This window comes from Abramis brama, assembly GCF_963993115.1.
Source record: "Abramis brama genome assembly, chromosome: 17".
Classification (NCBI taxonomy): Eukaryota; Metazoa; Chordata; class Actinopteri; order Cypriniformes; family Leuciscidae; genus Abramis; species Abramis brama.
In genome coordinates, this window is record NC_139979.1 from 20,183,564 (window position 1) to 20,205,222 (window position 21,659).

Below are 21,659 nucleotides of genomic sequence, written 5' to 3' on the forward strand. Positions count from 1 at the left end.
TTAATCCTACCCAAACCCTACAGTAAGTACATGTAGTTGCTTAATATTACTTAGTAGTATACTAAGTATATATTTAGTAGTATACTTGGTATATATTTACGCTGTAACAGTGACGCCTTAAAATAAACCTTTTACGCTTTTTTCAAAAAAATGCACCTGGAAATTAATCACAATGTCAATAAATTAAACACTTCTGCTGGAAAATGATGGCATATGGTGTGAAACATACTGACAAATTTTTTGTTTTTGCAAATTTGTTAACACCATTTTTATTAGCCAGCTAGATAACATTATCATGGAAACAAATCAGCAGTTTGCAACAATGTTGAATTTGACGTTAATGGCATCAAATAAATAAGATACTTAAGTGTAGTTTTATACTCTGTTGTTAAAGTTCAGTGAAATAGTGCTCATTACTTTGAAGAGATTACAAAGACTACAAATACTTTCTATTGATTTATTCAGGGCTGTATCTAAAACCATTAATGGAATGGCTATGGCGTTATGTGAATAAACTACTAATAATGGATGGATAGAAACAAATTCTGTTGAATTATTAGTGACCATCTTTTTGGCTTCATTATTTTTGCCCCAATATTATGTCTTACAGCCAGCTCTGTAACCATCTTTATTTTCACCCTTTTTCTTTCTCGCACATCTGCTTTGTTTTAATTCCATCTATAACTTGTGAAGCTGCCCTATCAGCTGCTCTCTCTTGCCTCATAAACAGTCCTCTCTCTCTTTTCTGTCTTTGCAACTGTAACTCCCACGCTCTTAATGTCATTAACAGGTGCTTGTCCAAAATAGACCCCTTGCCCATACGCACACGCATGCACACGCAAACATCAGTGGATCATCTGACATACGCTCGACTTTATTTCCCGCACACTTGCAAAACTCTGACCTACACTGAAAAAATCAAAACCTATTCATACGTAGAAAAATACTCTTCCTTGGACCATCTATTCATGCTTAAGCTGTCATGCATTCAAAATATCTCCAACTTGATTGCATGAGCCCCAGTCCCACTTTTCTCCACCCTCCACTTTCTCTTTTTTTCTCTCTCGCTCTCTTTGCGTCCCTCCTCCTCCTACTCTCTCAGTTGAGTTTCATGTATCTAGTCATCAGATCTGCACTCACACAGAACAGGTCAGGATTTGATTGCTCTCACTGTTGCTAAAGCTTGATGGCTTTTCAATGCACTTACTGCACACATGTATACTGTCATAGTTTAATAAAATCTGTGACACAAACCTTAAATTTAGTAGTTTTGTGTTGTGCAGCTGATTAAATTATGTATTTTATTATGCTCTCAGGAAGAGTGATTGCACATTTGATAACTTTGCGAACTTATTTTATTTATTTTTCTCTAAAAATCTGAATCTAAAATGTATGGATGTATTGATATAAGTATAAATGTATTATTACTGAACTGCTACAAGTGTAAATGATTTTGTATATTAACCTGAATTTAAAAAAATGATGTATAATATAGTATTTTATTGCATCACATAATCACATCACTGTTAAATATGTGACTAGTTATGTTTGCATATGTCTAACTGTCTGATACACTATAAACGTTTAGGCAGTTCCAGTGGTCTGGATGTAATTTATTGTCATAAGAGATGTTTATACATGGCTTCTGGAGTCCAAATCATAGATATAGTGTTTGAGTTTTTGGGTTGAAGCCCTGTAACTTAAAAATGACGATTGGTTTTGTTCATTCTTGCTTACAAAATTGTCTCTTGACTGAGATGTGAGCCCCTTAAGAATGGGCCTAGACTTTTTCCTTATGAGGCAACAACATATGGCAAAGTATAGTATACATATTACAGAAGCGTAACTGTTTTGAAGAAAGTTTTGACAGAGTCGGGGTAATTTAAAGAGCTGCGATGGAGATGATCTTGGTGGGTTAATTATAGCCCGTTATATTTCCAGGTCATGTTTAGTGTTTTGACAGTCTGCTATATCTCAAATGACTGTAACTTACTGTAAAATGGCCCCAAAAACTTACTGAAGAATTAGTTTAATATCTGTGTGTGTAGTCACACTGCAAATTTCTCAGTCTGGATTTTTAGCTTGTTTTCCAGTGAAATAACAGGCTTGTTTTCTGATATAAATTGACTTAAAGCTAAATATATGGATCTAAGTTGATTTTTCTCTCCTCATTTGTATTTTTATGTTTTACGTGTATCGTATTAAATGTAAGATTTTAGTATGTTTTTGAAAGAATTCTTTTATACTCAATACACTTTATACTAAAACTTTTTTTAGCAAAACAGTAAAAAGTATAATATTGTAAAATATTACAATTTAAAATAACTGTTTTCTATTTTGTATTCTGTTTTCAGTCTTCAGTGTCACATGATCCTTCAGAAATCATTCTAATATGCTGTTTTGATGCTCAAGAAACATTTCTTATTATGAGTGTTGAAAATTGTTGTGCTGCTTAATATTTTTGTTGTTGTGTTTTTTTCTGGAATAGAAAGTTAGCATAATTGATGTGAAAAAGATATTTTACATTTTGTAGCAACATTGTAAAGTGATCAGCTGACTTAACTTCAAAAAGTGGGGAAACCCATTGCTTTAAAATTAAGTAAATAAACTTCATGAGTAACAGAAAAAATTAAGTTATGTGGAATTGTCAAGTTCACATAACTTAATTTTTTCAATTATGCATGAAGTTTGTTTACTTAAATTGAAGGCAATGTGTTTCCTCGCTTTTTGAAGTAAAGTCAGCTGATCACTTATTACAGAGAATGTAAAAATCTTTAGAGTTACTTGACTTTGTGTAAAACTATCATTGCCTAAAAAAAAACAACCTTACTGACCCTAAACTTTTGAACGGTAGTGTATACTTAAAAAAACAACAACAAAAAAACCCTCGATTTGCATATGGACTAAGAAAAATAAAGTTAGTTCAATATATATTCTCTGAAAACAAGTATTAAATATAAAGTGATTTTGCATAAGTGACCATGTTTTAACTTATTTTAAATGATCATTATTACTATTGAGTCATTTATTTTTGCTGTGATGCTAAAATGCTAATTTTTGTTAAAGACTATATTTTTAAATAAGATAAAATAAGCTCATTCATAAGTGGCGTGTTTGTGAGTGCTATAATTTATAATGCTATAATTTTGGCTATGGGCCACATGCTTATTTCTTGCCTTGTTGTGGTCTTATTGCTCCTGTGTGGATGATTGGCTTCAGTGAGGCTCGTCCTGTAGTACTCCCTCCCTGCACGGGGACCGTGATAACGACTTTAGACCCTCTGTTGGTTTGCCTGTCACACATGAATTAACACCTACTGCTCCTCCTGGCTCTCCTTTTCGCCTTCATTCTCAATCAACCTTGTGTTTCATCCCTCAGTCTGTTCCTCTTCCCGCTCTCACATCTTTTTTTAGAATAGCAGAACGCCGCACACCTTGAAACTCTCTGTCCACAGATCTAATAGTTCTCTGTACACATAATGCTTGGGTATTTATGAGGCCTTAAAATTGCACAGATCAAACAGGCTGGGCTAAAGTGAGCTGGGTTATGCGGGTATGTGTTGTTATCTTAGAGTCGCATCTGGCATAGCTAATTCTTAGACAATGTGACCTAATCGTGACCCATATTAACTCTCTCTGAAAGCAAGCTGCCTGTTTGTTTATTGAACAGAGGACAAAGGTATAATGTTGTTTTCCAGGTATTAGGGATGTTCGCTGTGCCACTATTAATTTTAACAGCAAAGAAAAAAAGTTCAGTATGAAAAGTGCATTGTTGTATACTGCAAAATGTCCCAAAAAAACAATGTTTTTGAAAAAACAAAAACAAATGTTTTCCAATAAAAATATAAGTGGGGTAAAAAAAAAGAAAGAAAAGCTATTAGATATTTTTAGAACAAGTCTTAATATGCTTTTAAATAATAATTTTATAAATATTTTAATAATAATTTAATAGATAACTAATTTAATTAGAATTTCTTAAGTTCTAATTTTATTTCTAAATTAGAAAGTTACAATAAGGTTGAGTTTGTTAACATTGGTTAATGTGTGATGACTGAACATAAATAGGATATTTTTTAATTATTATTAAATTAATTATTGCGGTAACACTTTACAATAAGGTTCCATTATTAACTTTAGTTAATGGATTAATTAGTAACTAATATTAACAATGAGCAACACATTTGTTATAGTATTTATTGATCTTTGTTCGTTTTAGTTAATACAAATGCAGATGTTTAGTGTTAGTCCATGTTAGCTCAAGTCCATTAAATAATATTAACACATACAACTTTTTATTTTAACAGTGTATTAGTAAATATTGAAATGAACATGAACTATGGGTTCATGTTTACTAATGTAGTTAACTAATATTAACAAATGGAACCTTATTGTAAAGTGTTACCATAATGTATCATGTATCATGAATTTCATAATGAACAGGTTCATAATGCTGTTGTTGTAAATTCATGATACATAATGCATTTTCTAATGCTAACAAATTCACCTTATTATAGAGTTAGAATGAAATCAGTAAAGCATTAAAATTAGGTTAGAATAGTATTAGTTAGAATTAGAATTTGTATTAATTAGAAGTAGTAAGCATCTATAGTATCTTGAATAAAGTTTTTCTACCTCACTGGCAAATTGTTTAGATTGAAGATCTCTTTATCCTTTTTCTGCTACTTTTCATGTACTGTCTTTTGAAGATTTTTTTTTTTTTTTTTTTTTTGCAGGTTCATCAAAAAGAGGAATGCATCTTCTTTTCACGGCTCTATAAGGCCTAAATCCAATGTCTCTCATCAAGTCGTTCTTTTCATCTACCCATTATTCCTGTCTAGTTTGTTATCAAACCCTCTCGTGTTTGTAGGCGTCAGTTAATTCCCACTCTACGTTCTTCAGAAATGACCCCCTGTCACTTGAATTTCTGGCACGCCGGTTTCTTTTTAAATCACAGAACATTGTAATTCTCTATCATTTCCTGGTCTTTTTTGAGCTTTCTATTAATATACTTCTCTGCGTTCTCATTATCTATCGGTCCAGCAAACTCCAGACTAATCTCTCTAGTTTCCTGTTTTTTTTTGTTGCTTTAGTCATTTTTGGTTTTCCCCTTTCTTGACTTTGCCTCTGGGTGTTTTCCTCTCTCATTGCCATGTGGTCCAACTTTTTCATTGCACACGAAGAGGATGGGAGAGGAGTGGGTGGAGCTGGCGGTAAGATGGGGCGTGCAGGTCAACGGCCGAGGGCCCCTCGAATGAGTGACAGCCAGGAGGGCAAGATCAAGCTGGCATTTTTTATCGCCCTCATAGGCGTGACTCTGGCGGTACTTGGCATGGGCACAGAGTTCTGGGTGGAGTTATCTGAGCCAAAACACTTCAGGAACAACCAGACGTGTGAGATGGCACATTATGGCCTTTGGAAATCATGCGTTCGCACACTGTGGGTGACAGATATTGACCCGGAGAGGGAGAGCTGTGGACCTGTAGAATTGCCTGGAGGTGAGAGCACTCGTTCTCTCTATTTAACATACTCACTCAATCACTCAATAGCTGCGTTTACATGGACACTAATAATCCGATTGTAATCGAACTAGTAGCACAGTCTTCGGAATAGAAAAGGCAAATGTAACCATGTCATTTAGAATGAATTGGCCAAATCCAATTAAAATTTCTTTTGGATTGTAATGGGTGGTGTAAACACTTAATCAGATTGAAACCCGAAACTGGAAAGTACTGCGCATATGCAATGATGTAGAAATGGCGTAATGATGTATGACGCGTGGAACAAACTGTTGTTGTCGTAAAATTCTGAAAAAAGTGGAGCAGGACAACATCCCACCTAGTTACAGCCTCAGAAGTCACGAAGTCGTCATCTGATTGGTTAAATTCTACAGGATTTCCGGGAGGACGGGTGTGTCACGTTCTTTAACGGTCCACCTGGAAACAAAGCCATCATGATGGAATTATGGAATAAGAAAGCCATTGAAAGCCACAAACGTGACAATCATCAACTAAATGCTGGATTTTCAAAAGTATGTGAAGTTCGCAGGACCATTGTTGCAGAAAACTTGCACAATGTTTTTGAATGATTAATTCATTAGATGCCCTGTGATTGGTTGCTTTACATGTCAGTCAGGCGTCCTCTTGGGTGGCAGTGATGGAGTCCAGATCTTCTGCGATCAGTTTGAAGGTTTGGCAACGCGAGACTACGTCCACCAGTACTTTGCTTCGGACTCTCATCCACAGATACTGTGATTTGGACGCTAGAAGGGGCGTTTTTACTGCTTGATAAATATAAACGGCACAACACAATGGTTCATGTGCTCGTCAACCTGAAGTAGATAAATATTTAGTCTGCTCTTTAAAATCAAGGAAAGAAGCAGTATAGGAGAATAGTTAGTATGCGCAAACAGCGGAAAACTATATTCGTGCAGTGTGCGCATGTCAAAAAATCAAATCTGATTTGAAGCTTGTGATATATAAACCTGCACATCAACCCCTTCGCTTTATTTAGTTTTCATGTAAACACTATGTTCCGATTCATTCCGATTGAAAAAAAAAAAGCTGTCCATGTAAACGTAGCTGTCTATATTCAGAACAGCATACTATCATACTTCTCAAACTGCAGTATATGGTAGGATATAGTATGCAGATTTTCTGTATGATGACCTGCTGCATACTGCATCCCACAATGCAATGTGCTTGAATATTAACATATATGCTGTGATTTTTAACGTCTGTTTCTTAAATCGACGCACTATTTAAATATTTTATATATATTCTTTTATAGAATATATAAAAAATGAGTATTTAAAATGCAAAACTTTTTTTTGTTTGTTTCCAAGATATGATAATTGCGCACATCTATTTCATTAGTCACCATAAAATCAAAATTGACAATTCAGATTTTTAATGGAATATTGCAGTGTTTATTATAAATGATTTATTCATGCACATCATAATTATTATTTTTTAATTCATGTGCCCTTGTAATCAATAATTAAAATAACTTCCCCTCCCACTCGCAACAACATCTCTCCTCTGATGACCTACTTACTGTCGTGAGGGCGGGACGACCTGTCACTCACATGACATCACAGCAATAGCAAACCACAACAATCCAATCAATTCCAGGTCAAAATCAAGTTCCACCCTACATTTTCACTTGTTCGAGAAGCTGTTTTACTCAGATATACGTCACAATAGGGAAGAAAAGATAATGGCAACTTCCGTTGCATGCATCATTAAACATGCAGCATAATGAGATTGTAGACAATTATGTAGCATAATGCTGTTTAAAACATTTCTTGTTGCATAATGTGTTCATACTATTTTTAAAAAGTTGTATGCAGATTAGAGTGTAGAATTCAGTAGGCAGTGTGATAGAATTCCATTCTCAACATAGCCACCATACACACCCTACCAATGCGTTGCTCCTGGGAAACTGGAGGCTGACATCAAGAGATAAAAATACTAATTAATAAGGAAGTATGAAGAAATTATTAGACTTACTAAATGCATAAACAAAATCTGGTGTGTTAATAATATAATGTATTGTTCTTGTATCATGTATTGTTGGAAATGTGAACACATTATACGGCATACTTATATATATGTATCTGGGTTAGCTGGAGGAACAGATCATGCATAATTATTTTTAAAGACACAAAGCAGCATTCAGCTCACGTACAGCAAAACAGTGATATTATTAATGATGGTTGACTTTCTAAGATGCTGTAAGAGAGGCTTAGTTTATCTAGTTCTGGTTGGTGATATGATATTCATCTTACCTCTCATATAACAACACACATAAACAGAGAGCCAGGGAGTTTCATTTGCCTCATTTTGTACGACTAAGAGAACTGTGATGATGTCTCTTGTAACAGTGCCATTGGTCCGACTGCCAGATCTGTTAAGGAACAGTTCCACTCTCTACTTGAACCTGTCATAACAGATCATAACATGACACCCCTTTAGCTGAGAATGCAGAACTGCACTTTTTTTGGCCTATTTTTCCTGGCAAAGTTAGAGAGATTTGGCAAATTCAGAGAAAAGGGCAACTAGTTTGGTTTCTGCTTTTAACATTTAAATAAGAGATGATAAAAAAATTCTCAGTAGTTGTAACGTTACATAGAGATGACCTGCTTTCATTCTCGGTTATGATTTCCATGATGCATTTTTAAGAAATCTGTTCAATATTACATTACCAGCTCTATGCTAATCATATCTTGTGCAGCTCTCAGCAGTGACCTTACTTGACTGTGTGTGTCTGTGTGTGTGTGTGTGTGCCTCTATTTAAATTAGCCTGTCAAATTAATTTATATATATATATACACACACACACACACACATATATATATATATAAATCTTTAAATTATATTTAATTTATCTAAGTATAAAGCAAAATGATTAAAAAACACAAATTTAATCATGCCCTGATCCGTACGTAAATAAGTGTGGCCATAAAAATGAATCTTCATAACATTTTGAAAATTGAAGATCAACTTTTTTTGACAGTGTCTTAAAATGTGACACATATATTGAGATATGCAAGAAATAACAGCAAGACAAAAACATCAGTCTGACTCATGTGTACTTAAAAAATAGCATAGATGGAGAATGCGAAAATGTGTTGTGTGTGAACTGACCCTGATTCAACCTCGAACAAATTGACAAAAAGTAGATTGCCGTGAACTGTAGGTCAGTAATAGGTTTATGCTCACTGATGTGAAAAAAACCCCCAAAACAATATATTGACTTCTAAAGACACTTTATTTATGTCTAGTTAAAGCATATATATATGTATATATATATATATATATATATATATATATATATACATACACGCTTTAACTAGTATGATTAATTCGATGATTAGGAAAACATGTATATATTATACATATACATATACATGTTTTCCTAATCATCTAATTAATTGGATTTTTAAAAATCTATCCAGGGCTGTAATTTGAATAAATAAAAATTTGGAGTGAGCTCAAATTTTTCCAATGAGGGTAAGTTCTGGAAAAAATATGTGTATGTGAGATGGGTCACAGTTATAGCAGAAAGGTCAGTCATATTGCACAAGGAAAAACTGCAGTCTGACTGCTGCCTGGTTGCAAGTCTAAATATAGAAGACATGAGAGAAAAATCTGGAAATACAAGTAGACAACAGACATGCTGCAGAGGACGAGAGAGAGTGAATGTGGATTTTATTTTGTATACATTAACCTGAGTCTGTTCTCTCTTCCTTGTTCTGCCCTTCATCTTCTCTTTCCATCTGCCTCACTCTCATTCCCTCCCTCTCCATCTGCCTCGCTCTCTCTGTCTCTTGTTCTTTCAGTGCCATATGTGAGAGGGCTGCTCTGTGTCCTCGACACATTAATACACAATGACCCTCACAGGGCTTACAGCAGAGAGCTCAAGTGCCTTTTTCTGTTTCTCTGGCTGATTTTTATTCTTCACCTCCTCTGCCTCATTCTTCTTCCTCACTGTCTCGTTTTTCGCCCTCAGAATCGAACTGCACATTCTTTAAATTCTACACTTCTGGAGAGAATGCTGTCATATTTAAGAAAACGACACAAAAAAGTAAGTTCTTACTGTATCCTCTGCCCTCTTTTCTCTCTGCCTTCTATGTGTCATTTCCCTTTTTGCCCTCTCATCTATTCATTCTCTCCCCTTCCACGCTGTTTCTCTCATTGAAAATCAGTCATGTGTTTCTGTCTCCTCCCCCTGCTCCGTGTCTCTCCAGCTCTCCACCTCCCATACTGTGTACATGCAGAAGAATTTCTCATTCTTGAGCTCCTTTCTTGTTCAATTCTTATTTCAGTTTACATAATTACTGAATGCCCCAACAAAATGCACTGTATACCCAAACGTATCTGGGCACAGGTTTGACTAGGCCAATTAAAGGTATAGTTCACCAAAAATATGAAACTTCTGTCATGATTTATTCACCGCCATGTTGTTCCAAACCTGTATAACCTTTTTTCTATGGAACACAAAAGGACACATTTTGAAGAATTTGTGTGAGAAACAGACTGAAATTTAAGTTATTTTTTCACTCTAAATCTCTTCCACCAGTGAACTGTTAGTTTACTGTTAAACTTCTGATCTGATGCTGATCAGTTTGATTCATGACTAAATCATTCAGACCAGTTTTGTGATTCATTATAAAAGATCTGACTCAAAAGAGCAGTCTGTCCATGATTTAGAAATTGCTGCTACTCTTCAAGCATGCCAGTGACCTACAATCAAGATTTCCAGTGAATAATGGCTTAAATTTTGGTCTATTGCTCACTTGAAGCTTTTGTATGACTTCAGATGGCTTGGAATATAGCACAAGTTTTATGATAGTGTTCTGTTATTTTAATTGGTTGAGCATGATGCTAGCAATATAAAGTAATGATTTACTGAATCCAGCTCAGATTGAACCTCATTGAACACCTTTGGGATGAACTGGAATGCCGAACATGTACCAGATCCCATTGGCCAAAATCAGTCCCTGACCTCACTAATGCTCTTCTGTCTGAATGGGAGCAAATCCCTTCAGCCATGTTCCAGCATCCCAGTGAAAAGCCTTCCCAGAAGAGGGCAAGCTGTTAGGGAGGGCCATTAAGGCCAATGGTTTTGAAATGAAATGCCCCGCGGTTTGGTTGTCCACGTACTTTTGCCTATATTATAAAATGATGGAGACTTTTATTATCAAGTATAACTTTAGTAACAAGTATAACTCACTGCTTGCTTTGTTTCTCTCTTAGGTTTGCATATAACAGGTGCAATATTGGCTTTGTTCAGTTTGTTTCTGATGGTCATGGGCTCTCTGTGCATCGCTATGTCTCTCAGTAAGAGTGTGCGCTTCTTCCTCAAGCCTGCAACCATCTGCTTCGTTTCCTCAGGTGCTTTTCAAACACCTCATAACTGCATCCAATGACTTTAAAACACACCAGCACCATTCATCTGCAGTAAAACTGAAGGAGCTAGTTATGGAGGAGGCTACATTTTATTAAGGCGTCCTGTGAGTCAATGTTCTAGACTAGACTAGGATTGACAATGGTGAAGTGCACTATGCCCCATTGCTGAGATTCTGAGCTCAGACCTCAACCATAACAATTTCAGGCATCTCAGGCAAATACAGCTGGCCTTATTTCAGGGTCACTTCACTAGTCAGGTGTAACCACTGATATTCTTTATTTTCTTTAATTCTTTATTTATTTTTATTTCGAACAACAAAAAAGATACAGTTAAAATAAAATATTAAAATACAAGTATGTTGCAACATACCAAAAGAAAAACAAACAATATCTATAAAGTACTATAACAATAATTACAATGTTCTAAAAGGAGCGGGATGAAGCAGAAGCTTATTAAAAACTTATTCAAAATATTAAGTTTGAGTTGTAGAAGATATGGCAGAACCTTAAGGCCCTGGTGTAGTTAGAACAAAGGTTTTTTTTTTTCACTTAGGGGTAAAAAGAAGTTTTAAATACCTTTCGAACATGCCGTCCACACTGCTGAGAGCATCATTTAGATAAATATGTAAATATGTGCTCCATGCGTTCCTCTCAATGACAAAATAAACACACAACAAAAATAACAGCGGTGAGAAAACAGCAGTTAAGAAAGCATCTGATCATAGAGACGTGGGATATGTTTGCACCAGCTCTGCAATTCGTCACTCCAGTCAAGTCATGTCACGTTTTTTTATATAGCACTTCATACAATAGATTGCTTTAAAGCGAGCAGCTTTGCGGTATAAAACATTTTTTAAAAAAGTGCCGCTCCGTTAGAATTGCTTCAGTTTAACTTCAATTTCTACTATAAAGCAGCTCTTCAGTGGACTAAACAGAAGAAATGAACCAGAGAAGATTTCTACCCATTACGTAATCAGCATGAATCAAAGATAGTTTGAAGGTGTTTTCCAGAAGCTTCACTTTTGAAAGCTGTTATCTGATTTTATTGACAGTCTCACACCAGTTCGTTCTTTAATTTCACTTGAAGTATATGGGAACTTTCATAGTCCCATGTGTATCGGAGGCCAGCTAGTATTCACTGTGCGATTTTCTGCAGTCTTTAGCCTCCTTGTTAAAGCGCCTGTCTCTCACGCCGGAGACCGGGGTTCGAAGCCCGCACAGAGCGGGGCGAGTAGGACCTGGGTGAGGGGTTACACATGCAGCTCCAGACTGAAACTAAAATAGAAAATAAATAAAAAATGGCAACAATAGGTTAAAATGTAGTTGCCTAGAGGAACAGGATCAAAAATTGGAACTAATTTACATTAAATGCAATTATATAGAAAACACCCTAATTTATATAACTTGTTATAGTCTATATATTAAAATGTCCCTTGATCACAGCACACAAGCTGTTACAAGCTAAAGTCGGAAGCAATTTTGGCTAATTTATCAACTACAAATGCAATTTTGCTCCTAAATGTTTAATGTTGAATCGAAAATGAAATGATCTTTCATCTCTCCACTTTCCCCAGGTTTCCTGGTCCTGTTGTCCATCGTTGTTTTCCACCAGTCTGTGCTGGCTTTATTGGCGAGCGATCACAGTATCCCTCTCCATCACGAGCTGTCCTGGTCAGTGGCGTGTGTTGGCTCGGCTGGGGCCATTCTCATTTTTGGAGGGCTCATGTTCCTGTTGCTTTCCCTCCCCAACAACCCCCTGGATAAATGTTTTCGTCAGCAGAGCAGTAGTGATACCTAGCTGTCAGAAGGACTGCCAGTGAGTTAAGTAGCAGAAGATCTTTTATACTCTTATGCTGCTTGTGGAGATTAACTGATGTTATAAAGGACTCTCAAAAGCTAATGTTCATAATGTTTTGCAATAATCTGCATTAGAATTGCTTATGAATAAGATTATAGACCTTAATACACATACAATGAATTTGAACTGATATTTCTATGATGGCTCTGTACATAAATCAGTGACCAACATATCCGTTTACTGTCTTTAAAGGCTTCATTTACACAACATGCTGTGCTATTATGCATTGTTCAGTTATCTGCATTGCTAATTTGTATAAGAAACCTGATTTATTTACTTGCTATGTAAAACTGACTTCTGACTGATGGTTTCTGCAGGTTGTAAGTGTGAAACTGTTTCTTTAAAAAAATGCCATCCTATCTATGCTTAAGGCCTATTCGCACAGAACAATATCTATAAAGATTAATATAAGAAAATTAGTATCCACACCAATGCGTAACATTCTGCTTATTATATGTGTGCTGCAGTTTTGTCATCTGCTTCTTTAAATGCTTGAGCTTTTTAAAGTCGAGTCTATTCTGATTGGCTGTCGATATTTTTTTATCATTTATCAGCTGTAAAAAAAATATTCCAACAATATCCTTCCTGTGTCGTTATCCATGTAGCTGTGGTGTGCACTTCCCTATTCTCATAGAATTAGGGCCCATTCACCAAGAACGATAACTATATTAGCGTCCACACCAACGCATGATAACATTGTTTATTATAAACAGCGTGCTGCAGTTTTTCGACTGTAGCTTTTAAGTAAGTCTTCAAAGAGCTCAAGCAATTGAAAAATCAAATCAATTCTCTATTTAGTTAGCAAAATACAGCCCAATCAATTCCCGCTCTACATTTTTCTTATTCAAGAAGCCGTTTCGCTCGGATATGTCACAATAGGGAAGAAAAGATTATCACACTTCCGTTTCATGCCGACTTTAAAGTTGGGTGGATTCTGATTGCCTGTCAATGTTTTTATCATTTATCATCTCTGAAAGTGATGCCAACTATATCGTTCCCGTGTCGTTATCGTTATCGTTATAGCTACGGGACTTCTCTATTTTCATAGAATTAGAACATTTATTAAAACTTTATAGTTATATTTTTTTGTGAATGGGCCTTTAGAATGATTATTAAAACTTTGTAAAGTCGTTATAGTTATTGTCATTGGTGTGAATGGATGTTAATGGGGATTGATGCTTAACAGGGATTTCCTGGCTGAAAATACCAGCTTTCCAAGTTGGTGTATGCTAGTTAGTTGTGGCTTGTGAACCATCATAGCCATACTGTTTACTAGCAAAATTTGGCAGGTTAGCTTCGTTGACCAGAATTATCTTTATGGTGAAGCTGGTGACCAACAAAGTCTTGCTAGTTAAGCTAGTTAAAAAGCCTAATGGGGACATCAGCACAATATATGCTGGTGACTAGCTACAGAGATCCCTAAAAGTAACACTTTTGGACACATTTAAAAATGTGAAAGTCATTTTTAACATCTATTGATTTATAAACCTAGCAACTTTTTGTGCCATCTTTCTTTACAGGGTTAATTCACCAAAAAATAAAACTTCTGCCATTATTTACTCGCCCTCATGTTGTTCCTAACCCATAAGACTTTCGTTCATCTTCTGGACACAAATGTAGATCTTTTTGATGAAATCTGAGAGCTTTCTGTCCGTCCATAGACAGCTACGCAACTACCTCTTTGACGCTTCAAAAAGTCCGTAAAATGGTTTAGTCCAAATTTTCTGAAGAGACTCGATCACTTTATATGATGAACAGATTAAATTTAGACTTTTATTCACATATAAACATTGATCAGCGAACATAAACAGAAGCTCAACCAAACCTGCTTGTCGTGCGAGAACAAACCTCATTGGTTCTTGCGGAAGCTCAAACGTGCTGCGTAACACATGAGAATGAATCTCATTGGTTCTTGCGGAAGCTCAAACTGCGTAACACATGACAATGAACCTCATTGGTTCTCACAGGTCAAGTGAACATGCTTGAGCTTCCGTTTATCATAACTGATGTGTGAGTTGATGAATATTTATATGTGAATAAAAGCCTAAATTAAATCTGCTCATCACATAAAGCAATCGTGTCTCTTCAGAAAACTTAACCGCTCAATTCATATGGATTAGTTTTACGATCACTTTTCTGAAGAGGGACTTTTTGAAGCGTCAAAGTGGTAGTTGCGTCGCTGTCAATGGAGGGACAGAAAGCTCTTAGATTTTATCAACAAGGTATTCATTTGTGTTCTGAAGATGACCGAAAGCCTTTGGAACGACATGAGGGCGAGTAATTAATGACAGATTTTCATTTTTGGGTGAACAATCCCTTTAAAATAAATGCTGCTTGGTTTGATATTTTGCTATATAATGTAGTATTTATGCATTTAAATGTCCAAATATTTTTTGGGATCACTTTATACTGGTCTTTTCTGCTGGGTTTTCAATGAACAAAGTAATCAGCAGATTAGATATCATAGATTTCAATGCATAGATTTAATTTACATTATATAAATGTAAAACGATGCTTAATACTATACATATGAAACCGATGTGTGTGTATAAAAATGATGAATGAAATGTATTGATGTGGATGATACAGACCCGTTGTTGAGCCACACTGTTATGTAAATAATGTATTTATATTGTACTCCAGCCGAAATGAGAGCACCTTGTCCTTATACTGAAGATACTGTCCTTCACTGAACTTCCTTCATCTCCTTCTTTCTTATATCTGTTCTTCACTTGGTTGTCTGTGCCACTCTCTATTCATCACGCTCTTACTCGTTCACTAGTTTTGCTTGAGGATTAAATCTCTTTCACCTAAGACAGTCTCCTGCACTCCTTCCCTCGCTTGTTTCTTAATCTCACTCCTTCTCTTTTGCCTCTCGCTCGGTCTAAAATTAGTGCATTGCTCATCTAAGCACATCATGTTGAAGTGGATGAGAAATATTATCCTGGTATGTCAACTATGCCCACCCTCGACGTTCTCTCGATGTTGATCGCTCTTGGGTGTCTCCGAGGGTTTGGGTGGAGCTGCTGTTTCCCTGCGTCTGCCGTCCCGTTCCTCCCCTCCCATCCCACCCGAGTGTTTGTGAATACAGTGTCAGTACATTTGGGAAGTGAGGAAAGGTCTGAGCCTCAGTAATCTGCATGTCTCTCATCCAGTCTATCTAAAGCCTCCATCCTGCGCAAAACAATCTATATATCCGCAAACCGCAGAAATGACAGGTGGCGAGTGTGTTCCTGGAGCAACCGTCTCGACATGTCCTACAGTACGCTTTTAATTTGGGGAATCTGTAGCATAAGAGCACGTGGCCTGATCAGCTGGGGGAGTGTGGGTGGGTGCAGTAGTTGAGAAATTGGAGCCTGTAGGTTGACACTGAAGCCAGAGGTCTGCTAGTATATATAGCCCTTTAATAGTGCCTGTCAGACTAACAGGCTGTTCTTACACTTTTTATGTGTCCAAGTAAATGGGGGGAATAAAACAGGATCTGCTCTCACAGTGAAACTAATTGTTGGTCGAAACAGAAATGAGTGCGTGTTTGTGGGTGGGTACAATAAAACACTCAATAGCCAGTCTTCCAATAGTAAATATGTGATGGTTTGCCCATCTGGAATTTAGAAAAAAAATGAGGTCAATAATCATCTTCCAAATTTACACACAAAAAAAGTAGTACAATCCAAAAAGTATTTTGAAAATATCTAGATTACCACTTAAAGGCCTGTTAAAAGGAGGCTAGAGGGTAACAGAGGGTAATGGCGTATTATTTTCATGTTTGTTTTTTAGTAGTTTTTTTCTTTTCTTTTTTAGAACAGTGGTTCTCAACCTTTTTGACTCCAAGGCCCTCCATTGTTTACAATATTCAAAGGCCCCATGACTTTCCCATTTGTTTGTGATTTACTGGATAAAGATTAAGGATATGGATTTTTACTGTCAATTTCTACACAATAAAAAATGGTGAGCATGGCATAACTAGAAAAATGTATATTAATTACCTCATATATATACAGGTTTTCAAATACCATGAGCATCCTCATTCTTTAAAAAGAAATGAAAAGATAAAAGCAATTGTTTAGGAGGTTAATTAAAATTAGAAATATCTTGATTTTTGCCTATTTTAATGCTTTTATTTTAAATAATTTTGGTTGAGAATCACTGTATTATAAGATTATGAAAGCTCATTTTGTCCTCAGAGTAAAAAAAAAGAACATTTCTTACTGACTTTATCTCTTAATTGCAACTTTATATCTCACAATCGCGACATAATTATTTTAATATAATTGCGACTTTGAAAAAACGAGTTTTTATCTCACATTTGCAAACTTAAGTCTCATAAATGTGACTTGTATTTTAAACTATTTCAATTATCTAGTTCTATTTTTTACTCTGAGGTTAAGATGTTCTTCCATAGAAAACCATTTTAATAAAGTTAATAAACTTCTAAGGATCAAGATTTTAAAAGACACAAATGACATCACTCGAAGATTGTCTGTTGTTTCTTTTATATATAAAATCCGTGCAATACAGTGTTAGAGTTTATCACACATTAAGATAAACCATATTTTCTCTAGATATATCTATTCTCCACTACATAATATTTATAACTAAGCACATAAATGCTGTCTGTGTGTAGTTTTTCACATTTTTTAATGAATTAAAAAAGACCCCCGATTACAGGAGATTGTGATTTGATGCCCATTTGCACTCAATTATGTAATGTCCTGTGTTGACCTCTTGTTGGCTGGGATCATGGATAAAGGTTAAAGGTTAGCAGAATGTCCACATATATAATCTCTCATTTAGAGAAGCAGACGGGTAAAAGGGAGTCAGGTGCAGCACAGTGAACGTTTGTTTTTGTTTTTTGTTAGGGGTTTTTCTTTTCTTTTTTTTTGGAGAGGAGCTTTGCCTTTGGGATACTGTCATGATCACATGACACAATGGAGGGAAAACACAAATGACACAGGGCATGCCCCAACATAGAGTGTAGCCCAATCAGAGCTCAAGGAAGACAAGTGTCCTCATACATATTCAAAAAAGCCCCGCCCACCCATTCTGCCCTCTCCAATACATATCTGTACTCTGGATTTTAAAGGTGTTTTTTTTTTCTTTTTTTTTTTTCTTCAAATGTGTAATATACATTTGCATTTCAAAATGTATTTTTTTCAGCCTCCCTCCAACTGCAGACCTGTCGATTTACAATTCAAATGGTCCTTTATTGTCCCCGCCCATTTGAAAAGCACAGTTTTGGATAGAAGTCATTTTCTGAATGTCATCACCATTTTCTCTATACAAATATATCATCTGTCCCTCTTCGACTAAGTGAGGGAATGTTTTAATGCCCCAAAACAAAGATTTTCAATTCAACAAGTGCTACTTCTACTGCTAACAGTGATTTTAACAAAAATAATATGATGGTAGGTTTATATAAAAATCGTTTTCATTTGAACTCTTCAGTCCATCAATTATGGTGCTGATCTGTTTACTGAGCTGGAAGACAGATATACAGATATTACACACTAAATTGCATGTTATCAAAGGGTAGAAAATAAAACTTTCATTAAAATAAATAAAATGCTTCTCACAAAGTTAGTTGTAATAATAATAATCTCATTCTCACAATACACTCATGTTTCTGCAGTGCTCAGTATCACGTTTTTGAATCACAGTCAAAATCTTGTCTTTCTAGTTTAAAAACTAGAATCATTTATCAATGTTAAGAGCTAGCAGTTCAAACGGACTCATAATAACAACAACACTTCATCGTCTTGGAAATTCTACGTCTTTAAAATCAAGCAAAATAATAAACATCACAGTATCCCATGATTATAGTTTCATTAAGAATAAACAACATGTTATAAAACAGTACTGAAAAACAAAAACATGAATGTTGTTGTTATTATGAGATGTTTGTCATTCTTTTACTCTTTATTTTTTCATAAAGTGAAACATTTTTCAATACCGAGAGAGTTATCCTCTTTTTTTTTTTTTTTAGTTGTTTTCCCAGTCTTTCCGTCTACGTTATCTCTCGCTTTTGCACATTATCAACTACTCCAACCCTCGATCTGTCTAGACTGGTGTAGTTTTCCTATTTAGCGTGTTGGAGTTACTCTCTCTGTCACCTTTCCCTAGCCTATCCAGCGTCCCCATCCCTCGTTCCCTCTCCACCGTAGAGGAGGAGAAAGGTGGAGGCTGGGAGGACGGGACGGAGTTGCCGAGCGGAGCATTGGAGTTGGAAGAATTCTGGACCGCTGACGGATTGTGGGATTTGAGCGAGGGCAGCGTCCCACTCATCATCATGCCTCCTCCGCCCCCTCCGCTCTCTTTAGGGAAGCAGTTGTGCAGCTGGTATAGTGTGGCGCGGTCCACCGTGCCGTACATCGGAGGGGCGCCCAGCCCTCCTAAACCACCCAGTTTGGGGTCTCGGGAGAGGGTGTAAAGGGAAATATCGCCCCCTGGCAGAGCGGAGCGGGAGTGGGGGTTGGGTAGAGTGGACACCGAGATGGGCCCCTGGGAGAGTAAAGCTGACGGGGCCATTCCGAAGTTCTTACCCCCCGGAGGACCACCCACGGGGGACGGGTCTCGAGAGCGCGAAGGGTCGGTGGATCGAGAGCTGGAACGCGATCTGCGGCGGAAGCGGTAGCTCGGGAGTCGTAGCATGGCGTGAGTGGTGCTCTTAAAGATATCGGTGCGAGAGCGACAGCGGAGCTCCTTGTTCTTCTCGATGTAGATGTTTACCGCCAACACACCCACCATCTCAGCCAGGATGAAGGATAGCCCACCAAAGTAGAAGGACCAGCCGTAGGAGTACTGCCATTTCTTATCCTCGTCCTTCTTTGGGGAAATGTCACCCAGAGCGGCAGAAATGTACACTATCACACCGATGATGTTACTCAGGCCTAAAGATCAAGGGTCAAAAACATGCCAACTGATCAAAATGTGTTGTTGCTGCTTCAGGTGATTAGCAGCTTTTGTTTGCAGAATAACAACGGTTCAGAAGCATTTGCAGTCTAATATTACTGTAGATTTCATCAGATACAGTAATATTGTGGATAATTCTGCACAGGCACAAGCAATTAAACACATTTTATAATGAATTCCGTGTTGTACACATTGGGGTCCAAATGTCATCATGTCAATTTTTTTGACAATAAAAATATATTATCAGTAAACAGATTTTTACTGAAAAGTTTACTAGACAATTAACATGTATTATACTATATTATAATTTTAACCATTTTTATTTATGCATTTATCCAAAGCGACTTAAATGCAATTTAAGTCTGTTTGGATGAAAGTGTAATATAATATATGTATCTTATAATTATACAGTGAGGAAAATAAGTATTTGAACACCCTGCTATTTTGCAAGTTCTCCTACTTGGAAATCATGGAGGGGTCTGAAATTGTCATCATAGGTGCATGTCCACTGTGAGAGACATAATCTAAAAAAAAAAATCCAGAAATCACAATGTATGATTTTTTAAATATTTATTTGTATGATACAGCTGCAAATAAGTATTTGAACACCTGTCTATCAGCTAGAATTCTGACCCTCAAAGACCTGTTAGTCTGCCTTTAAAATGTCCACCTCCACTCCTTTATTATCCTAAATTAGATGCACCTGTTTGAGGTCGTTAGCTGCATAAAGACACCTGTCCACCCCATACAATCAGTAAGAATCCAACTACTAGAGACCAAAGACCAAAGAGCTGTCCAAAGACACTAGAGACAAAATTGTACACCTCCACAAGGCTGGAAAGGGCTACAGGGAAATTGCCAATGTCTCAATCTCAATGGGGTCTCAATGATCCTAAGAAAGGTGAGAAATCAGCCCAGAACTACACGGGAGGAGCTGGTCAATGACCTGAAAAGAGCTGGGACCACCGTTTCCAAGGTTACTGTTGGTAATACACTAAGACGTCATGGTTTGAAATCATGCATGGCACGGAAGGTTCCCCTGCTTAAACCAGCACATGTCAAGGCCCGTCTTAAGTTTGCCAATGACCATTTGGATGATCCAGAGGAGTCATGGGAGAAAGTCATGTGGTCAGATGAGACCAAAATAGAACTTTTTGGTCATAATTCCACTAAACGTGTTTGGAGGAAGAAGAATGATGAGTACCATCCCAAGAACACCATCCCTACTGTGAAGCATGGGGGTGGTAGCATCATGCTTTGGGGGTGTTTTTCTGCACATGGGACAGGGCGACTGCACTGTATTAAGGAGAGGATGACCGGGGCCATGTATTGCGAGATTTTGGGGAACAACCTCCTTCCCTCAGTTAGAGCATTGAAGATGGGTCGAGGCTGGGTCTTCCAACATGACAATGACCCGAAGCACACAGCCAGGATAACCAAGGAGTGGCTCTGTAAGAAGCATATCAAGGTTCTGGCGTGGCCTAGCCAGTCTCCAGACCTAAACCCAATAGAGAATCTTTGGAGGGAGCTCAAACTCCGTGTTTCTCAGCGACAGCCCAGAAACCTGACTGATCTAGAGAAGATCTGTGTGGAGGAGTGGGCCAAAATCCCTCCTGCAGTGTGTGCAAACCTGGTGAAAAACTACAGGAAACGTTTGACCTCTGTAATTGCAAACAAAGGCTACTGTACCAAATATTAACATTGATTTTCTCAGGTGTTCAAATACTTATTTGCAGCTGTATCATACAAATAAATAGTTAAAAAATCATACATTGTGAATTTCTGAATTTTTTTTTTTAGATTATGTCTCTCACAGTGGACATGCACCTATGATGACAATTTCAGACCCCTCCATGATTTCTAAGTGGGAGAACTTGCAAAATAGCAGGGTGTTCAAATACTTATTTTCCTCACTGTATGTGCATCTTGAATGCAATGTAAGCTAAACATTATATTATATTAAATGATATATATACTCTTTAA

At 36.8% G+C, this 21,659-nt stretch overlaps 2 protein-coding genes across 3 annotated transcripts in view; one reads left to right on the forward strand and one right to left on the reverse strand.

Moving 5' to 3' along the window:
* Positions 1 to 903: 903 nt before the first annotated feature.
* cacng6b (calcium channel, voltage-dependent, gamma subunit 6b) lies at positions 904 to 18,803 on the forward strand. Of its 2 annotated transcripts, XM_084089503.1 has the most exons (5): positions 904 to 1,149; positions 4,733 to 5,494; positions 9,510 to 9,584; positions 10,757 to 10,894; positions 12,484 to 18,803. In XM_084089503.1, exons 2-5 carry the CDS (start codon positions 5,149 to 5,151, stop codon positions 12,705 to 12,707), a joined length of 783 nt encoding a protein of 260 aa, XP_083945629.1. In that variant the 5' UTR covers positions 904 to 1,149; positions 4,733 to 5,148; the 3' UTR covers positions 12,708 to 18,803. The 2 variants fall into 2 exon arrangements, with proteins under 2 accessions (XP_083945629.1, XP_083945630.1); XM_084089504.1 differs by lacking the exon at positions 9,510 to 9,584.
* cacng8b (calcium channel, voltage-dependent, gamma subunit 8b) overlaps positions 17,949 to 21,659 on the reverse strand; it is a 32,353-nt gene continuing 28,642 nt past the window's right edge. Inside the window, exon 6 of the mRNA XM_084089501.1 lies at positions 17,949 to 19,654. Coding sequence (XP_083945627.1) covers positions 18,825 to 19,654 — 830 coding nt within the window. The 3' untranslated portion in view covers positions 17,949 to 18,824. The remainder of the gene's footprint in view (positions 19,655 to 21,659) is intronic.

What these genes read in the sequence shown, in the direction of transcription:
- cacng6b (XM_084089503.1), top strand. Translation starts at nt 5,149, where the DNA reads ATGTGGTCCAACTTTTTCATTGCACACGAAGAGGATGGGAGAGGAGTG. An exon ending in TAAGAAAACGACACAAAAAA is followed by an intron (nt 9,585 to 10,756) that starts GTAAGTTCTTAC and finishes TTTCTCTCTTAG; the next exon opens with GTTTGCATATAACAGGTGCA. An exon ending in CATCTGCTTCGTTTCCTCAG is followed by an intron (nt 10,895 to 12,483) that starts GTGCTTTTCAAA and finishes CACTTTCCCCAG; the next exon opens with GTTTCCTGGTCCTGTTGTCC.